The 19,093-nt window shown below is 47.2% G+C and overlaps 1 protein-coding gene across 1 annotated transcript; it reads right to left on the bottom strand.

Moving 5' to 3' along the window:
• Window positions 1-320: 320 nt before the first annotated feature.
• On the bottom strand, window positions 321-13,911 carry Spaca7 (sperm acrosome associated 7). Its single transcript, XM_052161904.1, has 5 exons — window positions 13,818-13,911; window positions 6,087-6,143; window positions 2,797-2,907; window positions 1,887-1,991; window positions 321-379 (listed from the first exon to the last, which is right to left on the bottom strand). Exons 1-5 carry the CDS (start codon window positions 13,909-13,911, stop codon window positions 321-323), a joined length of 426 nt encoding a protein of 141 aa, XP_052017864.1.
• Window positions 13,912-19,093: the final 5,182 nt, after the last annotated feature.

Below are 19,093 nucleotides of genomic sequence, written 5' to 3'. Positions count from 1 at the left end.
ACCAAAAACATAAAACAACACTCAGTAGAAGAGTGGCCTTTAAATAGGAAACAGAAAGTCCTTCATAACTAGAGAGCTGCAAGGGAGAGAGATCTTGAGAGAGCACCCCTCCTCCATGAACATGTGCAGGCACACCCCACTCCACCCCACCCTCCCCAGCCCACCCTCCCCACCCCACCCCAGCCCACCCTCCCCACCCCCTGCCGCAGGGGAGGCTGTGGCCGTGAGGAGGCGTTGCCTCTCACTGTGCTGTTTTCCTGTGTTGCTCCTGCCTGGCAGGCAGGAAGGATAGATCTGTGGACTGCTCTCACCTTCAGGATTCAAGTGTGGCTCAAGCTTAGTGTGAGAGCTGTGGCCATGGAGGTTCTCAGCCGTACTTCTGTCTTTAACGAAGAACATGGTGGGAAATGGGGAACATTTTCAGAATGATACACGAACCAGTAAACCCTGGGGGTGGGGCGGGGGCTTTTGTTTTAAGATGTTGGAATGTTCCCCCTGTTTCTGAGCTTTAAAGCAAATGAATTTAAGAAGTCACCATGTGAAGACTGCATGTGCCCCCTGCTTTCTTTACTTGACTCCTCCTTTCCTGTGTATGAAAATCCCTAAGCGCTGGGCAGTCCACTGTAGCTGCATTTGCTTGCAAATACCGTTAACAGGCTTCCGGCTTGGCTTGCTAAGGAGTGCCATCATACAAGGTCCTTGGTCTTTTAGGGGGACTTACTTAGCAAAGGGAGCTTACTAAAGAGCTAGGCAGGGGCAAGGAGGCACCAGATAAGCCTCAAGTGTCTTGGGGGTGGGCAAGGAACAGGACCGCCTTCCAAAGCCAAGTCTAGGATGATGAGGTCAGCACAGGAAGAAATTACTTCGTGCGAGAGCTACCATCGGCCATGGTTGTCGTAACTGCCCAACATTAGTAACTGCATAAAGGTTCTGAGAAAATAAAAAGTGGTGGTCTCTGCCTCGATCAGAACCTTAATTACTAAATGATATTAAGTAAAAGAAGAATTGCTGTTGGGCAAACACTACACCAAACCTTCAGGCAATGTATTCAAACCTCTAAGTGGGCAAGCTCTGGCCATTAAGCACTCATTTTTAAATAGAATCACATTTGTGTTCACACTATGAAACTATTACTTAGATTCATCCAAACACCAGAGACTAGTCCTTGGAGAAGCCATGGAGGAGCAGGTTACCACAGGTAAATGCAGGATCTAGGCCACAGACAGAGCTGTAAAGTGGGCCCAGCCCAGCCATGACCTCCTCTGTGCCATGACAAAAGCCACGATCGTATGGAACCTTGTTCTGGTTCTGTATGAGAGTCACATTTCAGAGTAGTCCATCTAAGTTCTACACTCTATACATACCCATTTCTAACCTACCCTAATCTACCCTAACCTAACCTAACCTAACCTACCCTAACCTAACCTACCCTAACCTAACCTAACCTAACCTAATCTCAGATAACATGACCTAAGATAAAATAAGCTAAGCTTTAGGGAAAAAAGCTCTATCAGCCCCTGGACATCAAGTTTCCCAGGGCCATGTGCACTGCCTTTGTTAGAAGGAAGCTTTTCCCGTCCCCCCAGAGCCTCAGTCTGGCTCTCTTCTTCCTCCAAGGAGGAGTGGGGATTTAGCTGGAAGTCTGCAGCAAGTGTTCTCTTTCACTTCTGGCTTCCACACACCTGGGAGAAGACATTTCTGCTGCTTGTGAAGGACTGAGTTGAGGACAGGGCTGAGGGTGGGGGGACACTCAGTCCCAGGGCAGGGCTACTTAGCTCAGGTGAAACTGCTGTCAAGTGTATGTGATGCTGGTGGCTCTGAGTGTATCTGATGCTGGCTTTCTGGTTGCTCTAATCTCAGCAGGGGAGACATTAGATTACATTTACCATTTTTGCCATTTTTCTCCTTCGTAGGCGAGTGTTCTAAATTGTCCAGGAACTCATGGTAGTTCGCAAAGGTTTCTTCTTGGTAGTTGTCATCAGTACCAGCATCTTGGATAAAGAAGATGGAAAGAAACCATGAAGGGTTTCCTTGTTATACACGTGTAAGCATTTTTTGGGGGTGGAGCTAAACTCTATTTTACAATGTTGGACTGGAAGGATGGCAGAGTGTTCAAGTCCTACTTGAAAGTGTATGTTGGGAAATTATTATTTAAATAGTCAGACATCATCCAGATACTTTGAGCCCAGTGGTATATATCTAGGCAGATGTGGAGGGAACAAACTCTTAAAAATCTAGTCACATTTGAGCATTAAACTCCCATGAAGTAGTGAGACCTCCTGCCGTCAAGTGCATTTCCCACAGACCTGGGACTTCCTAGCCCAGCTCCCTCCTGGCCACTGTCCATCCCACCATCTGTTTGCATAATCTTGTAGTGTGGAGTTGTGCTTTGCAAAGTGTCTACTCTGCCCATATGTACTGTTCTTCTTGGTCTTGGGCCCATTGTATACTGGACCTTGGTTTTACCTTGGCCATGGTGTAGGAGAAGGGCTGTGCTCCCTTGGGAGCTTTAGAGGGATGCAATGAGAGGGTGTGGGTTAATGATCTGGCTCCTTCTGTAAGCCTGTGTTCCTGCACAAGCTGAATCCCAGAATGAACGTGACGATAACTCAAGAGATCACCCCAGAGTGAAGCAAGCCACCAGAGCTTTGGAGGTGACTCCCTCCTTGGCTTCAGACCACATCTTCTCTCATGTATCCATAGCTAGTTCAAGTAATGCTCAAATATAGTCAGATAGTCAGGACCTTAGGTCTCTAGGTGTGCGTGCCTTCATAAGGGTAAAGGAGGTATACTTGCTTATTATCTCCTTGGTGTGTAATGTTGTCGGTACCGATGACTTTGGTCGTGGTGATGTTTCAGACACTGTTGATGTTTTTGGCTCCAAAATCTCTTGGGCTAGAATTTCATCTTGAGAAAGCATGTGAAAACGTGTTAGAGCCAGTGAGGGTGGACACATGTCCTAGGCAGTTTAGACTTCACAGGGCCTATGGATGCCATAGGTGGGAAGCAGGAATCCTGGGAATCAGTGGAGAATTCTCCAGAGAACCTCATCTTGGATGGGCAGGCCATTTCCTCCCTAAATAATTTCAGAAAAATGGCCACCATCTGGATATCTCCCAAGCCTACCCCTGATGTAACCTGGATGTTGGATGGCTCCACACTCATGCTTTAGTTAGTTCTGTTGTCTCTGTAACCCAACATGTGAGGAGCAACTCAAGGCAAGGAGGAGTAATTTTGCCCCCAACTTCAGAGGTTTTGGTCCATTGTGGCATGCACAAAGCTGTTCCCACCATGGCAGCCAAAAAGCAGAATGAAGTGTACCAGGAAGGAACTTGGGAAAGAGACATCCCAAGGAGGGAGCCTATTCCTTCCAATTCATGTCTTACCTTCTACAGCACAGTTCCACCACATCCTAACAATCAATTCAAATTTGGAGTCTACTGGCAGATTAAATGAGTCATGGTAACACATCCTTCATGATCTAACCATCCCTGGGAATGCACCTCACAACACACAGAGGTGTACCTTATTAGTCTCCCTTGTAGGATGCAGCCCTCCAAGCAAAACATCTGACCAACCCAAGATCTTCACAATGGCTATTGGTGAGGCTCCTTGACTGTTTGACATTCGCTCATGGAAAGAGAGGTGGGAAGAACCACTGCTCTCTTAGCTCAGGGTTCAGTCACCTCTCCACCACTTGCTGCAATTCTGCACTAATTGCACATGGCCACTGGGGGAATATATAGCCGAGGGAAGGTACATTAAAGCGAGTTCCACCTGAGTAGTACCAGTCATCATATACCCTGTGCTTCTCAGTGCTGCTTTGTGGCCACTGAAGACTTCTGATAGGAACCCCTCAGCCATGTTCCTTCAGCAAGCCAACTCAGCTCATTTGCCTTTCTAGGTGAGCTTTGGTAGAGTCCAGCCTTGGTTTGTGTTGGAACCTTACGAGGAAGAGTTAGACATTGTCTGCCCAGGGAAGGAATACTCACTCTCAACAGCCTCAGTCAGTCAATCTGACAGTTAAGATCACCCATAACAAACAACTTGTCAACTTTACACCCAAACACATTTCCTTAAGTCATAGCATTCCACTGTTGACCTGCAAAAAGTTGTGTTGGTCTCCTTGTACCAACACATCAATCAGTCTGTCCTCGTGAGTCCCCATAATCTTTATAGTTTCAACATTGCTCTAAAGTCCAAGCACGAAGACTTTAGAAGCTGAGGGCAGCTCTCATCAGAAAATCTCCATAAAAATGTCTAAGTTGCTTCCAAAGGCAACGGCACAGAATTCCCTGTGTCTCTCATTGACAAATATCCCATGTTCCCGGGTCTCTACTGCAGCTTAAAGTTTATAATCACAGGTTTGCCCTCTTACAGGGAATGTGACCCTGATGCACGTCACCCCACCTTCTTGGGCTTTTCTTTGAAATCTAGTTGGAAGCTTCCACAAAACCGTAACTCTTATATTCTTTATGCCCACAAAGCCAGCATCGTGTGGATGAAGCCGTGGTATTTTGCCAATTTGAGCAATGACTGGGTCCACTCAGACCCTGGCAGTATCGGCATCTTAGGGCTAGGTGACTGAGCACTGTGAAGTGAGTACTGGGAAGCTGCTTCCCTGCCAGCCTTAGAGTGAGCTGCATGCCCCAGGGGCCCAGCCCCATGATGAGGCGCGTGCCCCAGAGTCATTGTTTACTCATAAGTTTACTCTTTCAAGCTTTGAGTGTAGGGTGAATCTGACCAACTCCTACACAGCAGTCCTTGGCTTCTTTTTGATAGGCAGGTTCTTCAGAACCCTACCTTCCCTGCCCACAGCTTTACACAGGTTTTTCTGATCAACCTGTAAAGTTCTCAAGTCTTTCTGCTCTGCCCTTTCTCATGTTTCTCACTGTAAATCTGCCTGCAGTAGCTCTGTGCCATAGCCTGCAAGTGGGACTGACTTACAGTTTCCTCTGCTGGGCTAATTATCTCACCAACTCAGTTTCCCACAAAGCTGCAAGATGTGAGCAAAAGACAGACAAGAGTTTGGTGAGAATATGACAGACTTTGGTACAATTCACAACAGGGTCTTCATTTCCAAGTGAAACTTCATAAGTCTAGTGTCTCAGTTAGGGTGACTGTTGCTGTGATGAAACAACATGACCAAAAGCGACTTGAAGAGGAGTTTACTTGGCTTGCAGTTCCACATTGTAGTCCATCACTGAAGGAACCCGAGATAGGAACTCACACAGGGCAGGCGCTGATTCAGAGGCCATGGAGGGATGCTGCTTATTGGCTTGCTCAACCTGCTTTCTTGTAGAACTCTGGACCACCAGCCATGGGTAGCACCACCCACAATGGGCTGGGCCCTCCCCCATCAGTCACTAAGAAAATGCCCTATGGGCTTGCCTACAGCCCGATCTTATTGAGGCGTTATTTTTAAACTGAGTTCCCTTCTCTCAGATGACTTTAGCTTGTGTCAAGTTGACCTAAAACCACCCAGCACCCCTGGCCTCCACTGTCTATGTTCCTACTGTATTCTGGAGTTCTGACCTTCTGACAAAATCACTCATTTAGCCCAGTTTATAGTTTATATCCTAAGCTTTCTCTAGTTTTGTATCTTCAAGCTTTTCCAATCCCTCCCATACACAAACCAGTTCCAGAGGCACTGTAGTATCCAAGGTTAGTCATAGCAATGACCTCGTGCCACTGATACCAACTTTCCATCTTAGGTTTTCTTCCTGGGACAGGTCACCTGACATAAATGACTTAAGAGGGCACGTTTTCAATCTACACAGCTCCTGACACCATTGATTGTGAGCCTTTGGTGATGTGAAATTTTGTGGTGGTTGGGAGCATGCGATGGGAGCTAATTTGTGTAGCGTCAAGAGGAATCATACCGGAGAGCAGCAGCAAAAGGGGGACAGGGCAGGACACTGTGCCTAAGGTCACATGACAGTGACATATTTCCTCCACCCAGTCCCATCTTCCAGAATTCTAGCCCTTAGTGTCTGCAGTTAGTGACAGGTTATTTGGGAAGGTCTCTTGAGAAGCGCCCACTGCTTCTCTCACCGCACACCAGGTTCCATGTGGGGGATCCTTACCTAATGCTTCAGGTATGTTTTCAGTTGTTGAGTTTAATAAGCCTTCAGTAATTCGACCTGGAACGGAAGAAAGGATACAAATCTATATAATTTAACAGCACTCTTCCATTTTCACCCACCTCTCTGTGAACAGATAGTTGTGAGACACAGTTCCAGTCTGCTCTACAGAGAGGACCCAGCGAGGGGTGCCGTTCCTTCCCCTGGGTGCTGAGGGAAGCCCTCTGGGACTTGAGATGGGGATGGGGAAGCCAATACTCATGAAATAGCTGTGTCTGTGGAAACCAGGATTTCCCCTGGCACCTTGAGTAGAACCTGCCCTCCTGGTCACTGGAGTCACCCTCAAGGATGATAAGATAGTGTCTGTGCTCAGGGAAAACCCAGGTCTATCACAGGGACAAAAGAAGGAAGAGGGCCACATGCTTTATAGGAAGCTTCGATTTGCCTCCTGCATGGCTGGTATCACCATCTAGATGGGGTTGGGAAGCTCCAGCCTCAGATCCCACCTGAGTGGTCCTGGTGAGGAGAAGCACTTGCTCAGCCCCTGACTAAGGCTTCCCATATCACCACCCAAATACTTGTTTGTTCTGTGTGAAGATACTTCAGATGTGTTTTTCTCTGAGAGCCCTGGGTAGCCCTGCACATTCATCTGTGCTACCTGAGGGTCTGTGGGGCGGACCACAGACTGGTCATCTCATTCCTCCAGCATGAGCAGAGAGAGAGCCCTCCAGGGTGATCTGTCTGCAGGGACAAAGTGGAGTCTCAGGCTGGAGAGATGGCTCAGCAGTTAAGAGCACTGTCTGTTTTTCCAGAGGTCCTGAGTTCAATTCCCAGCAACCACATGGTGACTCACAGCCATCTGTACTGAGATCTGATGCCCTCTTCTGGTGTGTCTGAAGACAGTGACAGTGTACTCATATATATAAAATAAATAAATCAAGAGGAGGAGGCGGAGGAGGAGGAGGAGAAGAAGGAGAAGGAGAAGGAGAAGAAGAAAGAAGAAGAAGAAGAAGAAGAAGAAGAAGAAGAAGAAGAAGAAGAAGAAGAAGAAGAAGAAGAAGAAGAAGAAGAAGAAGGAGTCTTGAGTGGGTTCAAGGGTTCTGGATGGCTGTTGTCTCCAGGGTTCAGGGCTCTTATCTGTGATGTATGGGGTTTAGCTATATCTGGACACCATGGGAATTCTGAGGACCGTTTTTTTCTCTGCCGCATCCACCACTACCTCCTCCTTCTGATGTGACCTCTCCTTATGAGGAGCTGTGGGGTCTCTCAATCTGCTACATCTTAGTTTGAGCTCAAGGATGGCCTCTTCTTCTGGCTCCCAGGTCCTGGGACCCCCAAGCTGGCAAGCAGGGCCACCACACCTTCCCTTCTGAGGCATAGAACTCTGTCTGGGAGAACTAAAGTTGCAGCTAAACCCATGACAAAGCTGTTCTCCAAGGCTCTAATGATGGACAATCTGCATTCCAATGTGCTCATCTGCACGGCTCAGAACAATGGGAAATATGTAAGGAGGTCTGTGCCGGTGATGACAATTGCTTCTCAGTGTGCTGACCTTGGTAAACCAAACACACAGTACAGTTTCCCTTCGCGTGAGACATTAATGGATCTTTACGAATGGGTACAGCTGCGCAGCGCCAGCACTTTGTTAAAAATATTCTTTTCATCCCGCGTCTGTCCCGTAATCACAATGGGAGCATTGTGCAAGTCAGCCGCGTGCACATGCGTGGTGTGTATGCTTGTGTCGCCTGTGGCTGTTCATTTGCATTGTCAAGTGTAGCTGCTCCACTGTACTTTTCCTGTTGCCACCTCCTCGGGCGAGTCACAGATTCCAGATAACACACACCCGCAAGGTCAGGAAACTCATATGTCCTCTCAGTGACCACATCAGTACATCTGGCTTCAGGAAGTTGACTGTTGCATTCTGAGTTCATTCCGGATAATTGAGTGAATACCCATCTCCACTATGAGGGCCATAGGAACTTCTGTCTTTCTCAGTGGTCATCACCTCCACGTGAGGGACCCACACCTCGGAGCAGGCACCAATCCTCTCCTGACAAGCAGGGGAAGCACCCCAGGATGAGACAAGGTTACCTGGGTTATCCTCAAGGAAATCTGGAAACTGCTCTCTTTCATTGCCTCCTCAACTCAAGAAGACACTGAGGGTCACACTGGGCTACGAGCAGGGCTCAGGCAAGGGGGGCCTTGAGAGTCACCCAGATTTCATCCAGGTCTTAAGCTTGTAAAACCCTCAAGTCTCAGCCTGGTCTCAAGCTGGAGAAGACACTGGATGTCATAGGCTTAAGAAGTTTCAGAAGTGGCCAGCCATGGCGGTGGCAACAGCAGACACATCAGTGAGGACCTGTCTCCTGTGCCAACCTTAAACCCTCCCTGCCCCGGCTCTTCAGAAGCTAACAGGAAAATAGAAAATGCTGGCATACTTCACGGCATTGTTGGACCATGGAGACCACTTGCCTATGTACAGATAGTGAAGCAAGCTAGGCTGTCCTGCCCAGGCCAGTGCTGGCTGTGTCTGTTAACACTCGGGGCTCACGGCTACCGTGGTCACATAGAGAGTGCTGGCTGTGTCTGTTAACATTCGGGGCTCACGGCTACCGTGGTCACATGGAGAGCGATGGTCAAGACACTTAAACTCAACGCTGCCTTGAGAAGCTGACGCTCCCTCCTGCTCGTGAGCTCCCTTCCCTTTCCAAGGCATCTCTCTCAACACTCATTGAGTTCTACAGCTTGTGATGATGCTCTGCAAACATCTGAGACTTCCCAGTCTGGGCTCTGGGTGTTAGAAAAGGAAGATGCTACATAAAGACGATTTCTAACCAGCTTGATGCTACCACCATCGGCACCGTTTTGTAGAACTCCTAAATAATCTAAACTATTGAGACACCTGCTGTTAAACACAAGCTTACATTTACACTCTGGCTTTCTTAGTTCTTATATTCAGAGAGACTAAATATATTTGGGTCTGTTAATAAGCATGCTGTTTCTGCCACATTAAGAATTATGGGTGATGGGGCTGGGGAGATGGATTTGTTGGCGAAGTGCTTCCTTTGTAGATATGAGGACTTGAGTTCAGAACCCCTTAGAACCTACAGAAAAAGCCAGATATGATGGCATGTGGTTAAACCCCAGCAAAGGAGAGAGAGAGAGAGAGAGAGAGAGAGAGAGAGAGAGAGAGAGAGAGAGAGAGAGAGAGAGCGAAAAGAAACAGGCACTCTGAAGAGCCTGAGAGCCAGCTTGGCCTATAGGACAAAGTTCCAGGCTACTGAGAGATTCCATCTTGGACGAGAAAGAGCCACAAGGGTGTCCTCTGAGCTCCATATGTCTATCATACATGTGCATGCACATACCTCCTACACAAAGGCATGCGCCCACACTAAAATCCTACAATAATGGACCTAAGCCTTGTAAGATGGAGGCCCAGGCCACTGGCCACCAAGAGGCGACATGTGACCAGTAGCTCATAACTTCTAAGTGTTCTTCATTAAAATCACTTCTTATGTGTGTAATGAAACCTCCCCTGACTCACAGGAGGGAGAGACTGACTCTGCAAGCAGGCTTCAGTGAAAGTCGTCTGTATTTGATAAGGGAAGCCGAGAGACATGAAGGGCTGACCATTGTTAGAAAAAGAAGAAAGTCATTTTTGTCATAAATAGTTTAAAAGTTATTTAATAAAGAAGAGAAAAATAAGGAACAAAAAGCCTAAATGGGTAGGGTGAGGTGTAAAGGGTCTATGAGGAAAAAGAGAGAGAAATCTAATCTCCCGTGGCCGGGCTGTGTAAATGGGTGGCCATTGTCAGGTTTTGAAATGAGCTCTGGTATCAGGCGTGCGGCCATGTGGAACGGCCCCTGCTTCTCTCCGCTCAAAGGACAGAGTTTCTTGGACTATTGGCCTCTTCTTAATAAGAGATTATAAGTGTTTTCTTTACCTGTTGAGTAACCTCCCTTGTAGACAAAGGCTCTGTTCTTACCAAAATAATTTCCTGTGTTTCGTGTTGTCTTTTCAAACTTTTTATTACTTAAGAAAGCGGAACTCTCTCAATATTGAGAGCAAAGGTTGGTTATTTTTTTCCCCTTAACAACTATCTTACTTCCTCCATTTTCCCTGAAAATCTTGTCGTTTTGGTTAGCTGGGTAACGGTGCTGTCTCACAGTAACCCATGAGCTCAGTCAAGTCTTCAAAGCTCCTGACATTTTTTGACACCTCTGAATTAAAGTCTAAATGCAGTCTTTTTGACCTCAAGCTAACTTTGAAATTTCCCGGAGGCCCCTGGAAAATCTCTAGGGATTTGTTCTGTCATCGTGTGAAAGACAGATCTTAAGCTAATTAGCTTACTTGTTATGTGAAATCACACGGGGAAGGCTTGTGCAGTAAGCAGCAGCGCTGAATCCTTTGTATCACACCTCTGTGGAAATATGTCAGGTGTCAGGAGATGTACGAGCTCCCAAAGATTTGCCTTGTCTTTATTGACATCAAACATTGTAGATCGTGAGAATGGGCTCTTGTCCTGCTGACCACAGAAGGTGGGCTTGCAGCCCGGGGTTCTTGGCAGACAGTTCCTGTTTTGCTCGGATGCTCTCCTGAGAGCAGGCACAGTCAGCAGTAGTCCAAGGTTCTCTTCAAGGACCCTCACTCAGGACTCTGACAAGAGACTGGGGGAAAGACTGTTGGCGACTCCAAGATGGCCTAGTGGGGGCCTTTCCAGCTGGGGGAAGAAGCAGGTGGGTACCTGAAACTATAGACTGTGGCGAGGTGTCGCAGGGACCAGGGTGGCTGTGGTTTCATTGTGTCTGTCTGAAGCACTGTTAATGCTTTTGTTACGTGTTTTGTGTATTCAGAGACCATTATCCACTAACTCAGAGAAGCTTTGAAATCACCCTTTTCATTTGGTTTTGGAGATAGGATCACTCTCCATAGCTCTCGCTATCCTGAAGCTCACTAGGTAGACCAGACTGGCCTTAAACTCATAGAGATCCATCTTATAATTCCTTTTATGAATAAAAACAGAAGCAATTAGGGCTGGAGAGATGACTCATCAGTTAAGAGCACTGACTGACTGACTGCTCTTCCGAAGGTCCTGAGTTCTAATCCCAGCAACCACATGGTAGCTTACAACCATCCGTAATGAGATCTGACTCCTTTTTCTGGTGTGTCTGAAGAAAGCTACAGTGTACTTATTTTTAATAATAAATACATCTTTGGGAGAGAGTGAGCAAGGTTAACCAGAGAGCGCGGGGCCGACCAGAGTGAGCGGGGCACAGGAGCAAGCAGAGGTCCTCAGTTCAATTCCCAGCAAGCACATGAAGGCTCACAACCATCTGTACAGCTACAGTGAACTCATACACATTTAATAAAATAAATAAAAAATTTAAAAAACAGAAATATTTATATTTTCTCCACCTGATCCCTCTAGAATCTCTATCAATATTTTACAGCCATCAATTTACTTAAGTCCAATAAAATGTTATTCTTTCTCTTTTTTAAATACCTTGTTTATTTCATGTGTGTGGGGATGTATTGCCTACAGGTATGTCTGTGAGCCACTTGCATGCCTGATGCCAGGGAAGGCTATGAGAGGGTCTCAGATCTCCCAACTCTGGCATTATAGACAGTTGTGAGTTGTCATGTGGGTGCTAGGATCTGAACTCTGGAAGAGCAGCCAATGTTCACACCTGAGCCATCTCTCTAGCTCCATGATGCTATTCTTCTTGGGACAGGTAGATAGCTCAGTTGGCAAAGTTCTTATTGAAGAAACATGAGGACTGAATTCAGATCCTCAGGACCCACATAAACACGGGGTGTGGTGGCGGATGCCTGTAATCCCAGTGCTGGGGGGAGGATACAGAAAATAGGATCCGTTGGTTTGCTGACAAACCAGTCAAATCAATGAACTCTAGCTTCAGTAAGATAACCTTTCTTAGCAAATAAAGTAGATAGTGACTTTGGAATAGTAGATAGTAACATTCGTCACCATCTGGTGATGAATGACCAGTGGCTTCCATACACATGTGCACTTGCGTGCATGAATGCTATGTGCACACACACAAACACACACTCCATGCTTCTTTTTCCCTTGCAACAGAGCACTGTTGGGAATTCTGGCCCTGTGATCATGACATCCGCTTGGCTTTTCTACTTCAGATGCTCCAGATGTGAGTGACTGAGGCTGTGGCCTGGACTGTCCCACCTGGCACCTGGATCCCAGTGGCTTCCAACGTTGCGGACAGGTGGGAAGGTCAATTCCCAGTAGTCTCAGAACCTCACAGAAGAGGGGAATTCATCCACATCCCCAGGATTCGTAAGGAGCCTGTTGCTGGTGGCACCTGCCTCCCAGGGGTCTGGAGAAGCCAAATCCGGGGGTCCCGGTGTAAAGTAACAAATAAAGCACACCGGAATTCAGGGTCAAGATTGAACCCACACTGCGCTTCTGCAAATGAGCAGGGAAAAGCAAGGGGGTGGGATTTGCAGTCAGGAGTGACATCACATTGCTGATCTTTGATTATAAATAAGGATTTAATAGGAAACTGTGGCAGTCGGCTGAGGTTTCCACTCCCATTTCCAGTTCCCCCAACAACCTCTGCTTCCATTCCTGACATAGAGGTAAGGCTCTTTCTTTCTTTCTTTCTTTCTTTCTTTCTTTCTTTCTTTCTTTCTTTCTTTCTTTCTTTCTTTCTTTCTTTCTTTCTTTCTTTCTTTCTTTCTTTCTTTCTTTCTTTCTTTCTTTTGTTTCTTTCTTTTGTTTCTTTCGTTCGTTTCTTTCTTTCTCTCTCTTCTTTTTTCTTCTTCTTCTTCTTCTTCTGCTTCTTCTGCTTCTGCTGCTTCTCCTCCTCCTCTTCCTCTTCTTTCTCCTCCTCTTCCTCTTCCTCTTCTCCTCTTACTCCCTCCCTCTCTTTCTTTGTTTCTTTGTTTGTTTCTTTCTTTGATTCTTTGTTTGTTTCCTTCCTTCCTTCTTGGTCATTGTTCATGAATCTGAACTGTGTCCCAAACTTGGGTTTCTTGATTAATGTAGCCCTAGCTGGCCTCCAGCTCACAGAGCTCTACCTGCTTCTGCCTCTGCTTCTGCCTCTTCATTGCCTCCAGTGCTGGGATTAAGGTATACACAAGCACATCTGCCTATCTGGCCATCATCAACAAGCCCAAGAATACTTCACTGTATATTTCACTGGCATTAAATGCAATAAAGGCTTAGTGTTAATGTTGTTAGTGTGAGAAGAACGGGCATATGAAAATATGCTTTCTCCACTTCAGAGTAGCGAGACATTGGAACAGTGCTAAATGTTTTACCAAAGGATGTGCATGCTTGAGCACTTGGTGTATGTGTGTGTACACGTTTATATATGTGTGTCTTTATATGTGTGTACATGTGTGTGATACACACACACACACACACACATACACACGTATATAGGTATAAAAGCAAGTTGGGAAACATGCAGTGGTAAACATGGAGGAGGGACACATGGAGGTCTGCGACACGGTTCCTCTGCCTTGGGATGAGTTAGAACATTCCCATTAAGAGAGAGCTTATGTATGAACTATGTCTGTGTGATGTATGAAGTTGCTCCCTGGTGTTCCTGCCTGAGAGGCATTTAAAGATGGAGGGCTGTTCCCTTCCTGCCACTCCTCAAGTCCTAACACAGGGAGGAAGCACACAGAAGAACGCTTCCTCTGTGGCTTCCGCGCTGGAGGCTTCTGTCCGCATCCTCACAAGGACCTACCTGAAGTTGTCTTGATTGGCTGTAGCTCAGTGCCTTGCCAGCAGCACAGCAGGAAGACAGATAAGAAGGTCTCCACTCCCCTATTCGCTGCCATGGTTCCTCCCGTTAAAGGAGGAGGCCCTTCCCCGGAAGGTCTTCAGCTTCCCCAGCCTTGGACTCCTGGATACGTGGAATGTGGGGGACCTGTGACATCACCACAGGGCACTGACCTGGGTTCCTTCCCCATTAGTGTGTATGTGTTATGTCATGTGAGAACATGGTTAAGAACTGGGGCTCTGCCCTGTGCGGGGTTTATTTCCCTGTATGGCACTGTAGGAAGCTGATGATGTGTGACATTTTCTTGGTAGATGTCAGTCAGCCTCAGAGAGTGAGAAGATTCTAGCTCTTCTGGCATCCATAAAGACACAGAGCCCTAGCCGGGCAGTCGTGGAACATACCTTTAATCCCAGCACTTGGGAGGTAGAGGCAGGTGGATTTCTGAGTTTGAGGCCAGCCTGGAGAAACCTGTCTCAACAAAACAAAACAAAACAAAACAAAACAAAACAAAACAGGACACAGAGCCCTGGGGACTTGACATGTATCATGACTTAAGCTAAGGGTTAAGAAAGGGTTTTAATAGGATCCAGGAACATGGCCACATCTCTCCAAGTGTGACTCACTTGAATGACCAGAAACAAAGACAGACATGGCCAGAGGTCGAGCCTGGTCAGTGCTGCAGCTGAGACTTGCTACCGTGTAACTAGGACTCCAGATCCTGGTGTCGGAGTAGATCCCTCTGTGTTGGCCATGAGGACTTAGGATCTGGGATGGCTCAGAAGAGGCTACAAAACTCTGGCTTAGTTCCAGATATCAGTCTGTGTGGTCATCCCCAAACCTGGTCCCCTAAAGCAACTAGCGTGTAACTGTTAACTGTGGGTCAGCTCTGCAGGGATGAGCTGTCCAGTGTGGCTTCGTGCAGCTGACATGCTGCAGCTCGGTTCTTGTCCTGTGGTGATTCACTGAGCTTGGTCAGTGCTGAGGAGACAAGTCCTTCCTGTCTCATGCTTGTAAATCCACTGGCCAGACAAGCCACAGGCTCAGCCAGACTCAAGGGAGCCGCACAGAGAGGGTGTGTGAGCTGCCCAGGCTGCAAAGACACCGAGTTCATGGGGAGAAGGCAATCAGGGTTATCAGTTGTTTTCAAATCTCAAGATTGATCCTCCAAATTTTGGTCTTTGCTGCCCTTTAGCAAGAACTTCACACATCCCCCCACCCCCACCCCTTTGCGTGGATAGTTTTTAAGAAGTGTTGTAATCAGGAGTGAAGTCAGAAAATTGATTGTTTGATACCCGTTTCATTGAATGCAGACTTTAGCAGATGTCTGGCTTGGGACGTGTGGACACCACCTCTGCTGCACCCCCAGTGGAGAGACTGCCACAAGTCTCTGGCATCTAGTCCCTGTGTCTTCTGAGATGGTTCCAAGAGAAAGCAACAAATAGTAGTATTTTTTTAAAAATAATTTTATAATTAAAATAAAAACATTCAGAGGTAGGGGCTCACATATGCAATGCAGTATGAACTTAGTATGTAACCAAGAATGACACTGACTCCTGATCCGCCTCTGTCTCCCAAATGCTGGGATCACGGGTGTGGGCTGCCATGCCTGGTTCTTGGTTTTGTTTCTAATTATGTGTATAGATGTTTTGCTACATGTATTATATGCACCACAGACCCCTTGGAACTGGAGTTGCAGTTGGTTATTAGCCACCATGTGTGTGCTGGGAACTGAACCCAGATACTATGCACAAACACCCAGTGCTCTTAACCACTGTGCCATCTTTCTGGCCCCATGGTTTTTTTTTTTGTTTTTTGTTTTTTGTTTGTTTGTTTTTTTTTTTAAATAAGCAGGTTTTCTTTATTGCCTTAACTTTTAGAAATATATGAATTCAGAAAAGTTGAAAGAAGGAAGAAAATAGTTGTCCTTACTTCGGACATTTAGCACTGACAGCTCCTTGGAGCATTTTGTTATTTTAGTAAAGGATTTAATATATACTTACCATGGGGGATTTAAAGGACAGACATACAGAAGGATATCAGTTTAGAAACTATCCAGGTTCCTGCTACAGGTCATGATCCATGGGCATGGGGCCAGCATCCGTGCAGACCAATGGCTCCTGGGTTATCCCGGCCTGCCTCCTGCTTCCCTCTGCATTCGAAAGCTTACGTAGGTTCATTTTGTGCATGGTACCCATGGGAGAAAAGCGAAGCAGACATCTACCTCAGTTTCCCTCCAACTGAAGTTCCTTCCTGCTAAGAGTGATCCTTGGGGAGATGTCTCGAGTTCTTCCATGGTTTCTCTGGGTGCCTCACTGCTTCCATTAACACTGCTTACATTATATACAAACAGTGGTTAAGAGTGGAAGGTTCAAAGAAGCTTGGTGCTGAGAGTAATGGGGCTTCTCTCAGCTCCATGGGCTCTGCCTCTGTGGGCCTCAGTGGGGCGTCAGAATGAACTATTCTCATGCACCCTGGCCAATTGTTGTCTCTCAGCTTGGGTGAGGTGGATGACCTGTTTCTCAAGGTTGGTTCTGGGATATTCTCTCGGAGTCTTGCCAGAAGAGGACTATGGGCCAGGCAGGCCCAAAGCCCAGCAGGATCCCTGTGCCTTCACTGTGCCCCTCTGTGGGTGCTGGGCTGGTGAGCATGGGTGCGAAGGGCTGCCCTCTGCACCACAGGCCCTCAGGTCACGGACTCCCAACCAAAGATCCTCCTCAAAGCCCATTTGTGTTGTTTTCACTTATGAAAATATCCCACAGACCCATAATTTGGCAATATACATACAACCAATTGTTTTAAAAACAGAAGTGACGCCGGCTATTATAATGTAAACTGTTTTCTAAATGAAAGAATTAAAGGAATGTAATTGGAGAAGTATACAAACAGTGGTTAAGACGCTGCTTCTGGGAAGACATATTACAACTTATAATCTTCCTCTATGGGTGTGCGTTGTTGGTGTCTAATCAGGCATGTGAATGGATTCAGGTGTTCCGTCCTATTAGCTGGAAATTGCTCTGTTATTTGCGGAGCTGTTTGTGTTACATTGTTACTGGCTCTGAGTTTCTCTTTCTCTCGAGCTCCTTCCCCTGGTCCCTGCAATCTGTATAATTGTCTTCTTCACTTTTGTCTTTAGAAAGCTTTAAATACAGCTCCCTGGATGATGCACCGTGTCAGAGAGAGAGCTTTGGAGCCTTGCAGGAGAATCTGAGAGATGGGGGGGGGGGGGCATTGAAAAGAGGTTGCGGCAGGAAGAAGGGACCAGCTCCATCTGGCAGGGTCACGGTGGGGGTTGTAACCAAAAATAGCCTATTCCCTCCAGGGAGGGCCGCAGGGGAGTCCACACAGAACTGCTAAGTAACCCATGGCCTCTGCAGTGAGGGTGTGACCTCAGTCGACCATGATAGCTCTCGGTTCCAAGGACTCCTGTACCTGGTGATGGAAACATCAAGGGCTTTTCTGGGGAAGCAACAGGGGATGGTTTGCTAGGCAAGGAGAAGTCTTTCCATACCCATTTATTTGCTCACTTGTCCATGGATATGCTTCCAGCAGGCTCAGAGCTCCCAATGATCTCTCTGGATGTTAGACCAGTGGCCAGTTTCTGCCCCGGCTCAACACCACCCAGTGTGCATTGTGGCAGACACCCAGGGCCACCAGTGAGGGAGCTGCTTCAGACCGAGCCCAGCAGCTAGCAGGCATGCTCCTGGTGGTCAGGAGCTTGCTATCCAGTCTTGTCAGTGCTGGCTTTTAAAAATTCAAATAAGGAATACAATAATGCTGTAAGAAAGAATTTTAGCAAAATCAAGCGCTGGACACATCCGAGGGTGAGCTGTGATAGCGCCTGCCATTGCCCTGTGGCCCTTAGAGTGTCCTTACTTGAGCTGTGGGCCCTGAGGCCACACAGGCTATCATCACAGCCTTTCCTTCACTAAAACCCAGACAGCACTCGTGGGTGTGCTGCGCACAAAGGGTGGTTCTGTTGAAAGGGAAGACACTGTGAGCAGTGGGAAGCAGGGAGGGAGGGAGGTCACAGTGGATGAAAACCTGCAAGACCCTCCTCACTGGGAGGCTGGGAACTTGGATCCTTTGGTAGAGTGCTTGCTTTGCTTGAAGATCCGAGACCCATTCTTAGAACCCATCTTAAAAACAACAAACCAAACCCCCGCATGTGTTGACTCATGCTTACAATCTCAGCACTAGGAAGGAGGCAGAGGCAGGTGGATCGCTGGGGTTCACTGCTGAGCCACCCTGGCGCTGACTCAAAAAAGAAAGTGGACAGGACCTGAGGAATGACAGGACCCCCTAAGGCTGTGCTCTGGCTTACCATACATGTGCACACACATATATACACAAACACATAAGGAACACACACACACACACACACACAAATATTTATTCAGACAACTGATTATTGGTAAAACCTTACTGTAGAGGTTTCTATTAGCAGAGTTTAAATTTAGTTTTCTTGTATGTATTTATATATGTGCATGTGTGTGCTCGATCGAACACACACACATCTGCATGTGTATACACACACACACACACACACACACACACACTCACGCACACACATATGTGAAAGCCAGAAACTGACAAGTGTTCTCAATTATTCTCTACTTTCTTTGGATAAGACAGGGTCTCTTACTAAACCTGGGCCTCACTACTTTGGCCAGGGAGACCAGAGACCTTCGGAGCCCCCATCTCAGCTCCTCCATGCAGAGACCATAGAGGAGTGCCTCGGGCCCTGCCTTTTGCCACCGGGGGATCCGAACTCCAGTCTGCCTGCTTTTGTTGCAAATGCTTAGCTGACTGAGCCATTGCCCCAGTCCCAGTTTTGAGTTTTGTTTGTTTTGGTGTGTATGTGTGTGTATGTGTTTTCAGAACATCATTAACGAGGACAAGCAGCTGATGGAAGTGCTGTGGGGAGCAGGACATAGCATGCTGGCCCCTCAGATGTCCTCTGTGGGCTACCACATCAGCTCAGAGTGCCAGGCCTCCAGTTACTGGGACTAATAGTGACTAAGGATTAAGGCTGGAAGGCTGTGGAGATGGCTCAGCTGATGGCGTGCTTGCTGTGCCGGCAAAGGGGCCTGGGTTTTGTCCACCAGAACCCACATTTAAAAGGCGGGGCATGGTAGTGGGAGCTTCAGTCAGTCTCAAGGCTAATGAGAGGCAGGCAGATCCCTGGGACTTACTGGGCAGCCAGCCTGTTGTAATTGGTGATCCTAGCTCCAAGATGAAGA

The sequence above is a fragment of the Apodemus sylvaticus genome, chromosome 18, assembly GCF_947179515.1.
Source record: "Apodemus sylvaticus chromosome 18, mApoSyl1.1, whole genome shotgun sequence".
Lineage (NCBI taxonomy): Eukaryota > Metazoa > Chordata > Mammalia > Rodentia > Muridae > Apodemus > Apodemus sylvaticus.
Note: the sequence above shows the minus strand (reverse complement) of the source record. Positions and strands in the feature narration are given on the sequence as shown.

Bases quoted from the DNA above. Each gene is read 5' to 3' on its own strand.
- Spaca7 (XM_052161904.1), bottom strand. From the start codon at position 13,911: ATGGCAGCGAATAGGGGAGTGGAGACCTTCTTATCTGTCTTCCTGCTG. The intron at 6,144-13,817 runs GTAGGTCCTTGT...CTTCCGTTCCAG, and splicing joins GCCAATCAAGACAACTTCAG to GTCGAATTACTGAAGGCTTA. The intron at 2,908-6,086 runs GTAAGGATCCCC...TGCTTTCTCAAG, and splicing joins AAACATACCTGAAGCATTAG to ATGAAATTCTAGCCCAAGAG.